Source organism: Dendrobates tinctorius, unplaced genomic scaffold, assembly GCF_039654945.1.
Source record: "Dendrobates tinctorius isolate UK_male_01 unplaced genomic scaffold, ASM3965494v1 ptg000104l, whole genome shotgun sequence".
NCBI lineage: Eukaryota > Metazoa > Chordata > Amphibia > Anura > Dendrobatidae > Dendrobates > Dendrobates tinctorius.
In genome coordinates this window covers 9041896-9061987 of record NW_027361772.1, presented here as the reverse complement: position 1 = coordinate 9061987, position 20092 = coordinate 9041896, and the positions used below count along the sequence as shown (strand labels likewise).

Genomic DNA, 20092 nt, shown 5'->3' with positions numbered 1-20092 from the left:
AGATGGCAACTTAGGGAGTGGTACAAGATGAACCATCTTAGAGAACCTATCACAAATCACCCAAATAACAGTCATTCTTTTAGAGACCGGCATATCAGAGATGAAATCCATTGAAATATGGGTCCATGGCCTCCTGGGGACCGGCAAAGGCATCAACAACCCACTAGAGCGAGAACAAGATTTAGACCGGGAGCAAGTCCCACAGGACTGCACAAAATTCCTGACATCATGAGACAAGGTGGGCCACCAAAAAGAGCGACTCACCAGATCTCTAGTACCAAAAATACCTGGATGACCAGCCAATGCAGAGCAATGAACTTCAGACATCACTCTCTTCTTCCACTGGTCAGGAACATACAACTTTCCACTGGGACAATGCTCAGGTTTATCCTCCTGGAACTCTTGCAGAGCAAGTCTCAAATCGGGCGAGATGGCAGAAAGAACTACCCCTTCGCCTAAGATGGTAGCAGGCTTGGTCACCACAGGAGAATCAGCAAAGAAGCTCCTAGAGAGGGCATCTGCCTTGACATTCTTAGTTCCAGGAAGAAAAGAGACCACAAAATCAAAACGTGTAAAAAAACAAGGCCCACCTAGCCTGTCTAGGGTTCAAGCGTTTAGCCGACTCTAGGTAAATCAAATTCTTGTGGTCAGTGAGGACCACAACTTGATGTTTAGCTCCCTCCAACCAATGTCTCCACTCCTCAAATGCCCATTTCATGGCCAACAGTTCCCGATTCCCCACATCATAGTTACGTTCAGATGGAGAGAACTTTTGGGAAAAGAAAGCACAGGGATTCATTTTAGATGTTACAGGATCCTTTTGGGACAAAACAGCTCCTGCACCAATCTCAGAAGCATCCACCTCTACCTGGAACGGGAGTGAGACATCAGGTTGCCGCAAAACCGGGGCGGAGGTAAATCTCCGCTTCAGCTCCTGAAAGGAAGCAACAGCCTCCGGAGACCAATTCAACACATCAGCACCCTTCTTAGTCAGATCAGTCAATGGCTTGGCAATACTAGAAAATTTTGCTATAAATTTCCGATAAAAATTAGCAAAACCCAAAAACTTCTGGAGGGCCTTCAAAGAAGTGGGCTGAACCCAATCATAAATGGCCTGTACCTTGGCCGGGTCCATTTCAATAGTTGACGGAGACAAAATAAATCCCAAAAATGAAATCCTCTGTACTCCAAAAAGGCATTTCGATCCTTTGACATACAGGGAATTCTCCCTCAAGATCCGGAACACAGTCCGAATATGTTCCACATGAGAATCCCAATCCTTGGAGAAGATCAAAATATCATCCAGATAGATAATCAAAAATTTATCGACAAAGTCTCGGAAAATATCGTTCATGAAGCACTGGAAGACAGAAGCGGGCATTAGTGAGCCCAAAAAGCATTACTAGGTACTCAAAATGTCCCTCCGGGGTATTAAACGCCGTCTTCCATTCATCCCCCTGCTTAATGCGGATAAGATTATACGCCCCCCTGAGGTCAAGCTTGGTAAACCAGCAAGCACCTCTAACTCTAGAGAATAGATCCGAAATCAGGGGTAACGGATACTGATATTTAATAGTAATTTTGTTGAGGGCACGATAATCAATACAAGGCCTTAAAGAACCATCCTTTTTGGCCACAAAAAAAAAACCGGTACCTAAGGGTGAAGAGGATGGTCTAATATGACCCTTCTCCAACGCCTCCTTAATATAGGACCGCATAGCCTCGTGCTCGGGTACAGATAAATTGAAGAGCCGACCCTTGGGAGATTTACACCCCGGGCTCAGTTCAATTGCACAGTCATAACTCCTATGAGGAGGCAAGGACGCAGACTCATTCTCACTAAATACATCATAAAAGTCCGCCAAATAGTCAGGAACATCATGCGACTGAGGAGAGGTGGAAAAAACCGGAGCCTCACTAAAGGCACACCGACAACCCCAACTCACCACAGACACAGATTTCCAATCCTAAACTGGATTATGAATTTGCAACCAGGGAAACCCCAGAACAACGGCATCATGCAGACCATGCAACACCAAAAATCTGCAATTTTCTTGATGGTCTGGGGCGACCCGCATGACCACCTGGGTCCAAAACTGAGGTTTATTTTTCGCCAAAGGAGTAGCATCAATCCCCCTCAAAGGGATAGGCGTCTGCAGAGGTGTCATCGGAAATCCACAACGTTTAGCAAAATCTAAGTCCATTAGGTTTAGCGCTGCTCACGAATCCACAAAAGCCTTGGCGGAAAATGTGGACAGGGAGCAGATCAGAGTAATTGCCAGAAGAAACTTAGGTTGAACACCCCCAACAGAAAACGTGTGTGCAAAGCGTTTCTCTCGTTTAGGACAAACAGAAATAATATACAAGGCATCTCCACAGAAAAAACACAGCTTATTACGCCTTCTGAACTCCTGACGCTGCGCCTTAGACAAAACTCTATCACATTGCATAGGTTCAGACGTCTGTTCAACCGGTGGCAACACCTCTTGTGCAATCCTGCGTTCACGTAAACGCCGATCAACCTGAATGGCTAATGCCATAGAATCGTCCAGACCAGAGGGAACAGGAAACCCCACCATAGTATCTTTTACAGCTTCTGACAAACCCATCCGAAAGAGAGCAGCCAAGGCATTATCATTCCAGGTAGTAAGGACCGCCCACTTTCGGAACTTTTGACAGTACAACTCTGCAGAATCTCGACCCTGGTTCAATGCCAACAGGGTCTTTTCAGCCTGATCAATAGCATTAGGTTCGTCATACAACAACCCCAAGGCTTGAAAGAATGCGTTCACATTAGTCAGAATAGGATCATCTGGTTTCAAAGAAAACGCCCAATCCTGGGGATCGCCACGCAGCAAAGAGATGACAATTTTAACCTGCTGCGCGGAGCTCCCTGACGAGTTAGGCTTCAAGGCAAAAAATAATTTACAATTATTTTTCAAACTCAAAAATTTAGATCGATCCCCAAAAAATACATCAGGTATAGGGATCTTTGGTTCAACAGCATGCGAACGAGCAAGATAGGCGGAAATTCCCCGCACTTCCGCAGCGAGCTGCTCCACATGATCAGATAATTGCTTTATCTCCATTGAGAGAAAAAAAAAATTCCCCCTGCGGCCTCAGAGATATAGAGGAAAGAATATACACACTTTTTTTTCTTTTTTTCTTTTTAAACACAATGCTTTCCTGCTATTGAGTACCCTAGGATCTGCGGTATGGCGGGTGATTTTGTTATGATTGAGTCACCGCAGGAGGCAAAAACAGAAATGCAAGCTAAGTCCAGAAAACCAGAGAGGTTGGCAGCTATCACAGCCGGAGAACTAGATAGCCTAAAGACAGAAAGGGAAATCTAAACTGCCCCAGAGCAGACCCCAAAGCAAAAGGCAGCCCCCCACATATAATGACGGTGAAGCAAGAAGAAAGAACACAACACAGACAGAAAGATAGACTGAGCAAAGACGGGGCCCAAGCTAACTAGATAGTAAAGGACAGGAAGGCTGCTGTCTGCAATCCGTGAAAAACCCTATGAAAATAAGAGCCAACAGACTGACAGTGAAAAAGGCCCTGAAGACGCTAGGCTTCAAAAAGACTATGTCAGTACTCAGGAATATTCTGAAGACAGAGCAACAGGCAAAAGGAGATTCAGCTCACCCCAGCAGGGATTGGCAGAATCCAGAAAAGCAAGGCAAAAAGCAAAACACAAATGCAAAAAGGCAAGGTAGCAAACTTAGCTTTAGAGGAGCAGGAATCAGACTGGTGTCCTAGAAGTCCACAGAGAAATCACCCGCAGGGCAGAAGGGCGTCGGCAGCCTTATATCCAGTCAGTGACTCCACTCAGCCAGTCATCATCATTAGACTCAGGTGCCTGATAATCAGGCTCACTACCTTCCCTCACCAGAATAGGGAGTTCACCAGACCTCAGTGACGAAGGGGAAAATGAACTCACAACAGTCCAGTATGTGTCGCAGAGGTTATCTGCGCTATAAGCCAAAATAGCGTTGTTATGCTGGGACTTATAGTCCACAAGTTATTTACCTATAAGGGCGGCTTATAGGGCTAGTCAGAGAGCTGGGTGGGATCGGCTAGCCACACATACACCGCCCACATATGGGGGTGGTTTGGGATATATAATGTGACTGAGGTCTGATCACATAGGTTGTGTGTTTGAGCCTGTCATGATCCATGCTGGATCAGGACTGATAAAAAGCACAGGTAACCTTTTTTCTCTTCTTAAGCTGTGCTTAAGTTTGTTTTTTGCCCCCGGTGGCCATTAGGATTATTGCACTGTGGTGTCGTTTGTTCTAACTTTGCCCCCGGTGGTGGTGAGCGTCATTGCACTCTTGTTTCTTTAGTTACGTGCACATGATTATAATGCAGGTGTGATTGTTCTGCTCTGCTATGAAAGAGTTATAGGTGTTATGAATGAGTCACCGAAGGAAGAAAAAACAAAAATACAAGCTAAGTCCAGAAAACCGGAGAGGTTGGTAGCTATCGGATTGCAGACCCCTGATCCTATCCATAACAACTAACAGTAGCCGTGGGGGGTTCCTACGATGCCCTAGACCCCTCGATCACAGCCGGAGAACTAAATAGGCCTAAAGAAAGGGGAAATCTAAACTACCCCAGAGCAGACCCCAAAGCAGTAGGCAGCCCCCAACATATAATGATGGTGAAGCAAGATTAAAACACTAACACAGATAGAAAGATAGGCTGAGCAAACGATGGGGCCCAAGCTAACTAAAAAGGACAGGAAAGAAAAGCTGCTGTCTGCAATCTGTAAAAAACCCTACCAAAAAATGTCCCAACCGTCTGATAGGAAAAACAGGCCCTGAAGTCGCTAGGACTTCAAAATGACTATATCAGCACTCAGGTAAATTCTAAAGACAGAGCAAATAGACAAACTGATCAGAGAACAAAAATGGAACTCAGCACACCCCAGACCGGGGATGGCTGAACTCCAAAAAACAAGGTAAACAAAACAAAACTAATAAGTTCAAAAGCAGAACAAAAACTTTTCTTTGGGAAGCAGGAATCAGACTGGTCTCCAAGAATCCAGCAGAGAAATCACCAGCGACTCAGAAGGGCATCAGCTGCCTTATATCCAGTCAGAAGTTCCTGCCACCCAGTCATCATCCACCAGATCAGGTGTTTGGTAATCAGCCTCACTACCTTCCTTCACCAGAAGAGGGAGTTCATCAGACATCGACGGTGAAGGGGAAATTGAACTCACAACACATAGGTGTTGCAATCAGTGTTGGTGATAGTGTTCACTTCAACCATCTTTGGTGGAGGAAGGAGCTGGAGAGCGTTCCTTGCAGCACTGTCTTAGCCCTGGTGTGGAAGGAGTCATAGGGGATTTCCTTGTAGCTCTGACAGAGCTTGGTGGCAGCAATTCAGGAGGAGAGCTGCATTCTGGTGGTGGACTCTGTTGCTAGGAGTTTCCCTCTTTGTGTTTTTTCTTAGTGTGTATTAGTACAGCGGTGGGGCCAGTGCCTGCGCCACCCAGCTCCCTAGCAAGGGATAGGTGTAGGGTGTGCTAGGGCGACATGTTCCTGATCGGAGCCCGGTGCGGAACCGGCATAGGGAACGTTAGGAGCATTAGGGACACTGACTCAGGGGAGTGCAGGAGGTCTCCACGTCCCCTTTCCCTATCGCAGGGCCCACCGTTGTATCTGTTTCCCCTTTCCCCGTGTCTTGTTGTTTTAGTTACCGGCCTGCGGACCGAGTCACACAGGACAGTATCACGTGCCGCATCTTGTTGTTTTAGTTACCGGCCTGCGGGTCGCGTCACACAGGACGGGTCATCGTGACAGATCCTGAGTGGTCAGAGTGCAAGGTCCCGGAAGGCCTGGGTCTGTTGGAAGTGTCTGGGATTGAACTTCCTGAAGAGCACATGGAAAGGCCCGGAACAGATAGAGTCTGTGATGGCTCTGTATAGGGAAGCTACTGCCCGGCAGTGGCTCTGCAACTGTAGACAGCCTAGTGAGCAAGGCACTGTCTGAAACAGTTATCCCAGCTTCCCTGATAACCCGTGAGGGATAAACCATGAGTAATGCTGACCGGTGTCAGTAAGAGACTGTGTTCTGGCTATAGAGCATGCGTGCTGGACATGGCACAGCCTGTGTGCCCACAGGCCTGAGAGAGCGAAGCTCTACTATGGACATTAAGAACTCGTCTGTCTGATGTAAGACTGTTTGCCTTGTGTTCCTGTGACATTGGTTTATGAAGGAAATAAACAACACAGACTGTTACTTTAAGCAAGAGTATTCCTGTGTGCCTCAATATCGCAACCAAGAGAGTTAATCTCCGTCCACTCATATGGTGGATCTCTACAATATATATATGTATAGCAAATAAAACAAATGTGTAAAAAATATTAGACTTTGTCATCTTTTTTAAAAGAAGAAAGTGATCTAATATCACATATCTGTGAGTAAAAGTATGTGAACCTTAGCTTTCAGCTTTGTATCTCGTGTGACCCCAGCAATAACTGCATCTAAACATTTCCAGAAATTGTCGATCAGTCCCGCACATCGGCGTGGAGGACTCGCATTAACTCCCATTTCTCCCATTAACTGCTCTCTTCAAGTCTTCCCACAATATTTCTGTAGGACTAAGGTCAAGACTGTGGCTTGGCCATCCTAAAATTTTAAAATTATTTTTCTTTAACCTTTCATTTGTAGAACAACTTGTGTTCTTTGGGTTGTTGTCTTGCTGCACGATCCACATTTTCTTGAGATTCAGCTCTTGGACAGATGTTCTGAAATTTTCTTTTAGAATGTGCTGACATAATTTATAATTTATTGTTCTATTGATGATTCCAATCTGTGCTGATCCAGATGTAGCAAAACAAGCCCAAAACATGATACTACCACCACCATGTTACACAGATGGTGTGATGATTTTACAATGCAATGTTTTTCCTTCTTCAAACATATTGCTCCTCATTTCAACCAAAAAGCTCTATTTCGGTCTCATCTGCTCAAAAAACACTGCCTGATAGCTTTCTGGCTTGTCCATGTAATCTTTAGCAAACTGCAGATGGTCACCAATATTCTTTTAGAAAGCTTTTCCTTTCAATCTTGCCACGTACACCATTGTTGTTAAGTGTTCTCCTGATAAGGAAATACATTATTATTATTTGAGAGAGGCCTTTAATTACTTAGAGGTTCCCTTGGGTTTCTTTGTGACCTGGCCGACTATTATATGCCTTGGTCTTGATATTGTCTTTGTTGGTTGACCACTCCTGGGGAGAGTATTAATGATCTTGAATTTTCTTCATTTTTACACAATTTGTCTGACTGTGTATTTGTGGAGATCAAACTCTTTAGAAATGGTTTTGTAATATTTTCCAGCTTGATGAACATCAACAACTTTTCTTCTCAGGTCCTCAAAAATCTCCATTGTTCACACCATGATAGATTTCTCCAAACATATATTGTGAAGATCAGATTTTGATACTGGCTCTTTAAACAAACAGGTCATCTACTGACATCTGGTTGTCATCAAATTGTTTAAAAACACCAAATTGTTTGACTTTTGCCTTCAAATTATCAGCTAATCCTAAGGGTTCACATACTTTCCCCACTTACAGACAGGAGATATTGGATCATTTTCCTCCTTTAAAATGTTACAAAGTCAAATATTTTTACAGACTTTTAAGCGTCACTGTAGTTTACTTTGGAGCCTGAAGGTGCTTGGTCTAGTTGGTGAAGCTGTAGCCAGGTTCATTGATTGTTCAAACTATTTGTGCTAAACAGAGTTGTACCTGCAAGCACGCAAATTGTCAAGGCGAAAAAAATGTTATGGTCCTTTTTAGCAATATTCGATTCCATTGAGCCACACTCCTTTTATTATTTCTGATTTTGTGAGCTGTGACGTCTAGAGATGGGCAAACACCTGGCTGCTCGGGTCCGGCGGGTTCTGCCAAACATTTACAAATAGTTCGAGTTTGGTTACCAGAACAGTACCCGGACCTCATTCACTTGAATGGGGACCCCGAACATCCAGTGTTTGCCACGCTGTTATGTGTATGACAGCACGGCAAACACCGCATTTGATCGGTGGTAAAATCAATACCACCGAGCAGACAGCCGCCGTTCCCACGCTGTCAAAAGACAATATGAGTGCACAGCTGTGATCAGAGGTATAAAGTTTACCTCCGGTCACTGGTGTCAGCTGATGGGACTACTTTTCCCATCAGCCGATGCCTGCTGCCACTAATACAAGCGAGAGCAAGAGCGACTGATGGGAGTATTCATCTGCCGGCACTTGCGCTGTAAATAAATAATTTTTAAAAAAGACGGCGTGGGTTCCCTGTATTTTGATAACCAGCCAGGCAAAACTCACAGCTGGGGTCTGCAACACTCAGCTGTCAGCATTAGGAAGGCTAGTTATCAAAAATAGAGGGATCCACACTCTGAGTTTTTTAAATTATTTAAATAAATAATTTAAAAAAATGGCGTGGGGTCCCCCCCATTTTTGACAACCAGCCTTGCTAAAGCAGACAGCTGGGGGCTGGTATTCTCAGGCTGGTAAGGGGCCATGGATATTGACCCCACAACCTAAAAATAGCAGCCCGCAGCAGCCTAGAAAAGACGCATCTATTAGATGCTCCAATTCTGGCGCTTTGCCTGGCTCTTCCCACTTGCCTTGTAGTGGTGGCAAGGAGGTTCATATCTGTGGGGTTGATGTCACCTTTGGATTGTCCGGTGACATCAAGCTCACGGCTTAGTAATGGAGTAGTGTCTATGAGACACCTATCAATTACTAATCCTATAGTTATATGGTAAATAAAGACACAGCAAGAATAAAGTCCTTTATTAGAAATAAAGCAAAACACACTTTTCCATTTTTATTTAAAAATAACAAACACAGCTATACTCACCTAACGCCTAATTCCACTGAAACCCTCATCTTCTGTAATAAAGCAAAAATGAAAAACAACAATATCCCTCAACTCTCCGTTGTTCTTTATCACACCGTAATCCATGTCTGTGGGATAAATAGTTGTTAACCTGGACACTGCCAAGATGCAACCCTCCATGCTGAGAACCACTGATAAATGAGCTGCTGCAAGCACAGCATGAGTGACTAGTGGTGACATTATCGAGGTTAACTTTGGTCACTGAGGCTGCGTTGCCAGCCGGGACCCTGAACTGCGGTGACCTCGGTGAGATCCCTGCTAGCACAGTGAGAAAAAATCTCATGGTTCAGAGGTGAGTTCACCGCAGTTCACCGGAAGAATTTCACTGTGGTGAATTTGAACTGCAGTGAACTCGCCTCTGCGCCAATACTTAGCTCAACTGAGCATTCTTGTGATCACTATGGGGAGAGTGTAGTATGCCGCTGCCATAAGCATATAAAGATACGATGTAAATAAAACCAAAATAATAATGATTATATATAAATATATATCTTTATTAGAGCAAAAAGTTTTTTTATATCTATATTATTAGAAACAGATACAATAAATTCCAAAGTTAGCCATAAGGTGGCTCTGCAGATAGATATCTAGCACATGTGACTGGAACTAGTGAACAACATGTGAAAGTGAAACTAGTACAAATGCTATGAGATATAGTTGATTAAAGGTAAAAAAAAGGGCCCTGTGCAAGTAAAAATATACATCACACACAAAGAAATGTGCAAAAACGCAAATAATTAGGCTTATACCTATAAAGTGCAATATGCAGCAGCGCCTAGAGTCCCTGCGTACGTTTTGGCATATATAGCCTTCTTCCAGGGGAGTGTCTATAGTGTTGAAGTAGCCTCTATTTATATATGAATGTGTCCAATAAGAATGCAGGGTCAAATGACTCACAGGTGCGCCGATATTAAGCGGCGTGTGCGCACACACAATATGACCACATTGCCAACATCCACCTGAGAATATAGAGCCCAGTGGTTCACAAATGAGCTGGTATTAAGCGGCGCAAGCGGACACCCGCTATGATCTCGTCGCCCCCATCCATCAGAGCGTCATAGAGACACAGTGGTCATGTGACCTGAAACCACGCCCACGTGTCACGTGAGCGCGATCCAGGAAACAGACCGCTGCATCGCCAGGGAGACGCGCCAGGGGATGTGTGAGAGGAGAAAACGGGCCCGCATGCGCACACCGGGTTACATATAACTTAGATCACGGACCAGCAAAAGGACATGTTCACAAAGCGCTGAAAATATATATATGTGTTCAAGTAATTAATATAGATATGAAGTGACAATAAATAGAAAGTATATAGTGGTGCTAAAAATAGCAAAAGTGACAGTGCAATATTGTACAAAACTACACTAAATTGTGCATATATTAGCAAAATATGAAAGTGACAGTACATATATAAATTTATATATTACAATAATTACATATACATAGCCATGAAAATCCTTAAAATGTCTAGGGATCAGTTTCATGTATTCAACATTTTCTTCCCCTGCTGCCAAACGAATGTCCCTTATATGTTCCCGTACTCTAACTTTAAAACAACGGGTTGTGAGACCCACATAAATCTTCCCACACAGACATGTGGCAGGGTAAATCACAGCCTTAGTTTGGCACGTGATGGTCTGAGTTATTTGATAGACTTTATCATCTGCTGATTTAAATTGAGTAGCTTGATCAATATTACTACAGGCCACACACTTACCGCATGGTGAGCAACCCCACTTATGGTGCGGTTTACTTGTCGGGAGGATCGTAGGCTGAACATTTGCCACATAATGAGATTTCACCAAATGATCCCTTAAATTACGAGACCTTCGAGCAGTAATACAGGGTTTTTCTGGAAGGTATTGTCTCAAAGTTTTGTCTGCAAATTGAACAGACCAATGTTTTGATAAAATATTACGCATATATTCCCACTGTGAGTGATATTGAGTTGTATATCTCACCTAATTTAAGGGTTTTACAGCTTTTGTAGAGTAGATAAGATCATGACATTTCGAATTTTTGGCTCTATTAAAGGCTTTTTTCACACTTCGACGACTGTACCCTCTATCCAAAAATCTATCCCGCATTTCAATTGCACGGATTTCAAAATCTTTATCAGAGGAACAAAGTCGTCTTAGTCTGAGAAACTGTCCAGTTGGAATAGATTTGATGATATGATATTGATAGAAGAAGAGGCGTGGAGAATCGAATTAACAGCTGTATCTTTCCTTATAAATATCTGATTGTAATACTCCCTGATCATCACATTCAATGTCCAGAAAAGTGACCCTATAAAAATCATGATTAAAAGTTTGATGAATATTAAGATCATTTTCATTCAGATCTAAAATAAATGATTTTAACTCAAATTCACTACCACGCCAAATAAAAAATATATCATCTATAAATCTCGTCCAGAAAGGAACATGATTTAAAAAAATGTCAGATGAAAAAAGATCCCTCTCCCACAGCCCCAGGAACAGATTAGCGTAAGAAGGCGCACAAGTCGCGCCCATTGCTGTACCCTGGAGCTGCAGGTAGAAGGATCCTTTAAAAGTAAAAAAATTATGAGTTAAAACAAACTCTAAAAGCTGAAGAATAAAATTAGATTCCACTGTGGAGAGATTGGCAATAACTAAAAAAAACTTTTGCTGCATTGAGACCATCTTTATGTCTTATATTCGTGTACAGTGATTCAACATCACATGTCACTAAAATCATATCACCATCTATATGTAATGAGTCAATTTTTTTTTAAAAAAACAACAGTATCACAAAGATAAGAAGAAATGGTCTCCACTAATGGCTTTAAATGAGAATCAATATATCTACAAATATTTTCTGTCAAACCACCTATCCCTGAGATAATGGGCCTACCTGGTGGTGTAATAGCATTTTTATGAATCTTGGGTAATAAATAAAGGGTTGGTATCGCCGGTTCCTTAATTGCCAAAATATCAAAGCTCTCTTTGGTAATCAAATTATCATCTCTGCCAGATTGTAATATTTTAGATATTTCTTGTCTGAAAGATGTCGCTGCCGCTGCCAGCCTACTCTGGCGCCATTGTAGCTACGTTGGAAATAATTGAATCAGGAGTAGAGTTCACACTGCCCAATCCTATTCTCCCCTTATATCATCTGTAGGGTGGTTCCCATACACAATGGGTGGTTTACTAGTTCCACCAAAATCACCAGGTTTGGGCAACTGTAAAGGGGTTGCATTCAGTTGGGAATTTATAACTTCTCAATCGCTGGGGTCCGACCGCTGAGGATACCCACCAATCCTTAGAACAGGGCGCTTTATTCTTTCTCTATGGAATCATTACGATATGTACTCACCTATCCCCGGTAGTCCCATAGACACTGAATAGAGCAGAGGTGAATGCATGTCTGACCTATGCTGTATTCTCACATGACTCTTCAGAGTCTCATCCTCAGGATTAGTGGTTGTTCAAGCCGTCGGTCCCCCTACGGATAGGGGATAACTTTCAGTCTTGGTACAACCCCTTTAATCTGAAGTGTATGGGAGCCTTCAGTATATAAAATATTATTCTAATTGTATTATGCTCTTCTGCCTAGGTACATCTGAATTATCACACACTGAATTGCACATCGAGGAGCTGAGACACCACTATCGGATCGAGTGGGCAGTGTCGGAAGGAGCAGAGAATGCCTTGAGGATGCTGGGAGGTGTTAAGGCTCAGGACAAGAGTGCGGTCAATGAGGTGTGAATAAAAGACATTTTATTGAAATTGTTCCAGTGAACAATTAAATGGTTGACCACAAAAGTAGCATCCATTAAGTTCAGAACCACCAACTTGACTGCTGTGGGCCTCAGTTTAATGAGCCATACTGGAGCAATTACTTTTCATGTGGTTTCTCTTTCCCTTATATTTTCGGCTGTACATGGTCTTTGTTGCCACTACTGCATATAGTGTCGCTGAGAAAATATAACATTGCCAGACTAAAAACCACACATAAGAGGGAAAAAGGGTAGCCTTATAAGTCATATTTAGATATGGCATGTAGTTAATTCCTCTGATGATGTCATTCATAGCCCTTGAAGTAGAACCCAGACCCCATATATATATTGTACAGGGCAATTCACTCGATAGTTTACCTTTGGTTCATGACAAACTGATCTTTTAAGCCAGGTGTTGAAAATTTCCACTGTTCGCATCTAAGCACATCTGCACACGCCACTCCATATTGTTGAATGTATTCGGCAGGATGTCTGGGGTTAGAGCCTGAATTTCTTGCTCTATATTCTCTCGAAGTGCCTGTAATGTTTGTGGCTAGTTACTGTACACCTGACCCCTCAAATGGCCCCAAAAGAAAATATCCGGCCGTTTTAAATCAGTACGGTGTCTCTGTATGGGTGAACATGGCCATACTTGGCTGATCGTTGACGTGGAATACGACATGCCTGTCTACTAGGAAAGACTGTGAAACAATTTGCGTGAAGATGCCAGCAGACACTGTTTCACATCTTGAACTGTTTCCTTAGACATTTTTGAACGTCCTCCATCATGCCTATCCAGTAATGTTCTTGTACATTTCAGCTTATTCACCCATGACAGAATACATGGTTTGGACGGCGGATTTCGACTTCCAAACTGCTTTAGAAACTCACTTTGGCACCTCTTTAAGAACTCCAATACATTTTCCCAATGAAAACACACGCCTCCAAAGTGTATCTGTCTATCTCTATATATAAAACTGAATGAATGTATGTATGTATGTGTGTGTTGTGAGGTAGCGCTGTCATTTACTTAGGGGATTCTCGCTTGCAGCGAACAAAAACCAGTTCCAGCATGGATTTTCCATCAAATCATACAGTCCTTGCGGTTTACTCACGCCTCATAAACCACAGCAGCAACAGAAAGTTCACTTTACAGCATTACCAGCATAGCGTCCATTATAATGCTTCACTCTTATTATCAATGTCCAGTACGTAGTGTGGTGTAATTACTACTGTGTCTGCTAGGGGGCGCTGTGTCGATGTCCCAAGAGAGAGGATGAGTGGCAGAATACTGAGTGGCCGTTGTGTATCTCAAAGTGGGTGGCTTTGAGATGAAGGCTTGGTTATGTGCTGATCAGCAGAGCTGATCTTTCGTGCCTATGTGTTAGGGAGAAGCCTTCAGGCAGTTGGAGGGATGGGCGGGTTCTAGCTGCCTACAAATCCACCCAGGGGTGTGTCTGAAAACGCCTATAGTAAAAGGCTTTGTAAGTGTGTGAAGGACCTGTGATGAGGTCATAGCCATGTGACCCAGTGGGAGTGGCTACGGACCATATAAGGTGGCCAAGGTAGGTCACAAGGTGTGAATGCTGGGACCTGATTGGTCCAGTTTAGAAGGTCCCGTGAGGAGAAGGATCTCCTCACTAACAGCCTGTGGAGCGACTGTGCGTGTGTAATGGCGGCCAGCGTCTGAGAGTCCCTGAGGAGTGAGTGGATTTCTGCAGCCTGGAGAAACAGCCATATGGGAACCCTGACGTGGGTGAGATAACACTGGGGCTGAATAGCCTGTTTAATGGACACTATGCTGCAATGTGAAAATATATAATGGACGCTAAGCTGTTGTATATTGCTGCCATGGTTTATGATGGTGAATAAACCTCACAGACTGATATAGTTTTATGAAAAACCCGTACCGGATGTGATTTATTTGCTGCCAAGCAAGTGTCCCCCAACCTTGAATGACAGCGCTACCTCACAGTAGGCTCACTTAGCCTCACAATTATCTCACCCACGTCAGGGCTCCTCATGCGGCTGCAGCATTCCGCACATGTTCGTTCCCTCCAGGGAACTCTCAGGCACACATCGCCATTGCTCCCAGCCACTTCACACGTGCTGTCTGGGAGGAAGCTCCATCTCTGCAGGACCTTCCACACTGGACCAACCAGGTCCCAGCATTCACCCCTTGTGACTCACTCTGGCCACATTATATCGTTCGTAGCCACGCCCACTGGGTCACATGACTCTGACCTCATCACAGGTCCTTCACACCCTCACATAGTCTTTTACTACAGTCATTTTACTACAGGCGTTTTCAGACACACCCCTGGGTGGGTTTGTAGGTAACTGGCCCGCCCAACTCCCAAGTTACCTAGAGACTTCTCCCTTATAACTTGAAATAACACCTCAGCAATATCATTGCTGCTCAATATGCATAACTAAGTCTCCATCTCAAAGCCACCCCCTTTGAGATACACAACCATCCTTCAGGATTCTGCCACTCATCCTCTCCCTTGGAACCTCCACACAGCGCCCCCTAGCAGACATAGTGGTTACTACACCACAGTGTGTATCACCAACCAATCATGAAGCATCTTTCATTTCACCAGAGCTGTTCAAAAGAAGCTGAGCTGTGATTGGTTGCTATGAGCAACAGTTTTCCTTGCCTCCAATCACTAAGCATCTCTCATTTCACCAGAGCAGGTTAAAAGAGGCTGAGCTGTGATTGGTTGCTATGAGCAAGTTTTCCCACTTGACAACATCTCAGCAGACACTGACATGGTGGGAGAAATCTAGCATCTCCAGGAACATAAGCTCTCAGCCATTATCTGCCCCCCTGAAAGGAGCACAGAGCACATGACAGAAATGAATGCCCCTCCCGTGCCCATATACACATCACACATCTTACATCCCATAGGTACATCTTCCCTCTTAAAGGGATCTCCGGTGTGGAAGTCTGGGCAAATCCATCCAGCGCTTTGGTTTTGACCCCAGGCCTTTCTTAAAGGGATCTCCGGTATGGAAGGCAGGGCAAATCCATCCAGTGCTTTGGTTCTGACCCAATGCCTCTCTTAAAGTGATCCAAGGTATGGAAGTGAGGGCAAATCCACTCTGCACTTTGGTACTGACCCCATGCCTCTCTTAAAGGGATCGCCAGTATGGAAGTCAGGGCAATTGCCTTCAAATGCTCTGGTACTGACCCCAGGCTCTCTTAAAGGGATGTCTGTTATGAATGGGTCACCGAGGAGGATGGCAGGAACAGGTTAAGCCACCAGAAAACCAGAGAGGTTGGTAACTAAGCGGATTGCAGACCCTTGATCCTATCCGCACAACTAGCAGTAGCTGTGGAGCGTTCCTACGATGCCCTAGACGCTTCGTCACAGCCGGAGGACTAACTAAGCCTAAAGGCAGAAAGATGAAATCTAAACTGCCCCGGGGCAGATCCCCAAAGGAATAGACAGTCCCCAAACATATATTGTTGGTGAGACAAGATGAGATGCAAACACAGGCAGAGAACAGACTGAGCAAACGGTGGGGCCCAAGCTGTCTAGACAGGACAGGATAGAAAAAGATACTGTCTGCAATCACACACAAAACCCTGAAAAACTCCAACGCTTCTGATAAACAAAAAAACCTGAGATCACACGATCTCACCCCCACTAGATCAGCACTCTGGTATAAACTGGCAGCAAGCAAAAAGATACTAACATAACAGGGGACTGAACAAGCTGCAACATATGAAGCAGGGCCCAGCGCTGCCCCCATCAGGGAGCACGCTGAACTCTGGCAGCAAAACAGAAAGCAAAAAGACACAGCCAGATTAGATGCAAAGGATTAGCAAAAGAATCACTTAGCTGAACATGCAGATCAGGGAGGGGACAAAGAGTTCCAAATGCACACAGAGGAAAAATCACCAGCAACCTTCAAGAGCAGCCAGCTCCATTATATTCTCCCAGCCAGCAATCCCAGATTCCCAATTATCATTGTCAGGTGGAGAACCTCCTTCCACCTGGCCAGCTCCACTACTCTCAGTAGCCACCAGCGGGAGCTTCGGGAGCTTCGGCTCAGAAATCCGAGCAAGGGAGTTCACAACAGATCTCCTGTATGGAAGTTAGGGCAAATCCCTCAGCGCTCTGATTCTGACAACAGGGTTCTATTAAAGGGATCATTGGTATGCAAGTCAGAGCAAATCCACTTAGCGCTCTGGTTCTGATCCCAGGCTTTCTTAAAGGGATCTCCGGTATGGAAGTTAGGGTAAATCCCTCAGCACTTTGATTCTCACCCCAGGCTTCTATAAAAGGGATCATTGGTATGGAAGTCAGGGCAAATCCACTCAGCGCTCTGGTTCTGACACCAGGCCTCTCTTAAAGGGATCCCCGGTATGGAAGTTTGGGCAAATCCACTCAGCGCTCTGGTTCTGACCCCAGGCCTCTCTTAAAGGGATCCCCGGTATGGAAGTCAGGGCAATTGCCTTCAAATGCTCTGGTACTGACCCCAGGCTCTCTTAAAGGGATCTCCTCTATGGAAGTTAGGGCAAATCCCTCAGCAAACTGATTCTCACCCCAGGATTCTATAAAAGGGATCATTGGTATGGAAGTCAGGGCAAATCCACTCAACGCTCTGGTTCTGACGCCAGGCCTCTCTTAAAGGGATCCCCGGTATGGAAGTTAGGACCGTTCCACTCAGCACTCTGGTTCTGACCCCAGGCTGACAGGATGATGTGGGATATTAGGGGTAGTAGTCCGGCGGATGTGACGGGATGATGTGGGATATTAGGGGTAGTAGTCCGGCGGCTGTGACGGGATGATGTGGGATATTAGTGGTAGTAGTCCGGTGGCTCTGGCTGACGGGATGATGTGGGATAATTAGGAGTAGTAGTCCGGTGGCTCTGGGTGACGGGACGATGTTGGATATTAGGGGTAGTAGTGCAGCGGCTGTGACGGGACGATGTGGGATAATTATGGGGAGTAGTCCGGTGGCTCTGGCTGAGGGGAAGATGTGGGATATTTGGGGTAGTAGTCCGGTGGTTCTGGATGACGGGATGATGTGGGATATTATAGTGAATGTGACTATGCAGAGTGGGCGGAGCTCTACACTCAGCTTTATACATAGATATAATCATTATAATTTGTTATAACTAACCGTAGTTCAACATCTTTATCAACGATTTAGATGAAGGAATTGAGGGTAAACTGATTAAATTTGCTGATGACACAAAGCTAGGAGGGATAGCTAATACTAGAGAAGAGAGAGAGAGGATTCAAAAAGATTTAAATAAACTGGAGAAGTGGGCAGCAACTAACAGAATGGTTTTTAACAGGGAGAAATGCAAAGTACTACATCTGGGCAATAAAAATGAAAAAAGCATATATAGATAGAATGGGAGGAATAGGGCTAAGTGACAGCACATGTGAAAAAGACTTGGGTATACTAATAGATCACAGACTGAATATGAGTCAACAGTGTGATGCAGCAGCAAAAAAGGCAAATGCAATTCTAGGATGTATTAACAGAAGCATACAGTCTAGATCACGTGAAGTAATTATTTCCCTCTACTCCTCTTTGGTCAGACCTCATCTGGAATATTGTGTCCAATTTTGGGCACCACATTTTAAAAAAGACATCAACAAACTGGAGCAAGTTCAGAAAAGAGCGACCAGAATGGTGACCGGTCTGCAAACCCTGTCTTATGAGGAAAGGTTGCAGGATTTGGGAATGTTTAGTTTGCAAAAGAGAAGACTGAGAGGAGACTTAATAGCTGTCTACAAATATCTAAAGGGCTGTCACATTGTAGAAGGATCAACTTTATTCTCATTTGCACAAGGAAAGACTAGAAGCAATGGGATGAAGCTGAATGGGAGGAGACACAGATTAGATATTAGAAAAAACTTTTTGACAGTTAGAGTGATCAATGAGTGGAACAGGCTGCCACGAGAAGTGGTGAGTTCTCCTTCAATGGAAGTCTTCAAACAGAGGCTGGACAGACATCTAACTGGGATGATTTAGCGAATCCTGCTTTGAGCAGGGGGTTGGACCAGATGGCCCAGGAGGTCCCTTCCAACTCTACGATTCTATGATTCTATGATTCTATGATTCTATGACTATGCCCGGGCAGCGCCGGGCTCTTCAGCTAGTTGTTAATAAAGGAAGAAGGAATTCGGCAGGAGTGAAAGGCAAACACCAAACATAAACTACCAACGAGCAGAAAGGCGTGAAGCAAGTCTATCTCATAGCGGAGACGATGGGCAGGGCTATAACTCAGCGTGACCACTTGGTGTGAGGATGTTTCGCTAAGGTTCATTGCACTCTCTCTTCTCATGAACCAAAGTATGTACGGCCGACCATCTCTTTTAGAGGTTACAGTAATTTATCTGGGTACAGTAAAGTGTGAATCACCCTATATGAGGCTGTAATTTTGGAAAATGTCTCTTAAATCTTGACAGTGTTTAAAGAAGACCTGTCACCAGGTCAAAAGTTTGCAGTTTTTGGTTTTAGTTTATTCAAGTGATACAATTTTTTTGTTGTTTTTTTTAATATTCGTCATACTTTCCAGAGATATGGGGCTTCTTATTCACTGCTAATTTGTATGGTCTTTCCCAGTGGTGTGCACATGTACTCAGGTCCCTGTAGTGCAGTCTTATGTAGAAAAACAACATTTCTACCAAACTCTCAAGCAAATTGCTTCAGGACAGCTCTGCTGTTCTACAAGGCAGCCAGCAGAATATCAATGCACTTTTCATATCGCTTCATCATGCATAACTCAAGATCCTCTTGCCATATAGGAACTTATATTTAGGACTACATAGCTTGTAAAGTAACTTTATAAATCATTGCTTTACTTATGAACTGATCCTGACTTACAGCCTGCATTATAATCCAGAGCTGCCCTCACAATCCTTCTTCTTACAACTGGAACCAATTGTATTTAGACACACACTTGCGTAGGAGCTTAGCTGAGCTCATGCAATGTCATACGCTGCATTCCCGGAGAATTTGTTTTTTTGTACAGTGTTTAGGCAAAGCTCCAAAAATAATCACCCAAAAAAATTTTTGTGAAGACAATGAACATGTAAAGGTTGCTGGGAGTTGTGAGCTCAGCAACCCAGAGAATTGTAAATGCGACGCTCAATGGGAAAGAGCCACCAATAAGGATATGCCAGGAACGCTAGACCAGCAGTCTAACTGCTGTAACTCTCAGCTGCCTCCTTGTTGACTCCAAGTTTTTTCTAGGTATCTTCATGGTTGACCATTGACTATAGTGGGCCAAGATATCTTCATGGTTGACGATTGACTATGGTGGGCCAAGATATCTTCTTGGTTGACCATTGACTGTGGTGGGCCGAGATATCTTCATGGTTGACCATTGACTGTGGTGGACCGAGATATCTTCATGGTTGACCATTGCTTTGGTGGGCCGAGATATCTTC

General features: G+C 44.1%; 1 protein-coding gene across 1 annotated transcript in view; it reads left to right on the top strand.

The window, feature by feature from the left end:
* The window catches only part of LOC141100328 (serine/threonine-protein kinase N1-like), a 109371-nt gene that overhangs the window by 51278 nt on the left and 38001 nt on the right, over positions 1 to 20092 (top strand). Inside the window, exon 5 of the mRNA XM_073588727.1 lies at positions 12509 to 12654. Within this exon, the coding sequence (XP_073444828.1) occupies positions 12509 to 12654 (146 nt within the window). The remainder of the gene's footprint in view (positions 1 to 12508; positions 12655 to 20092) is intronic.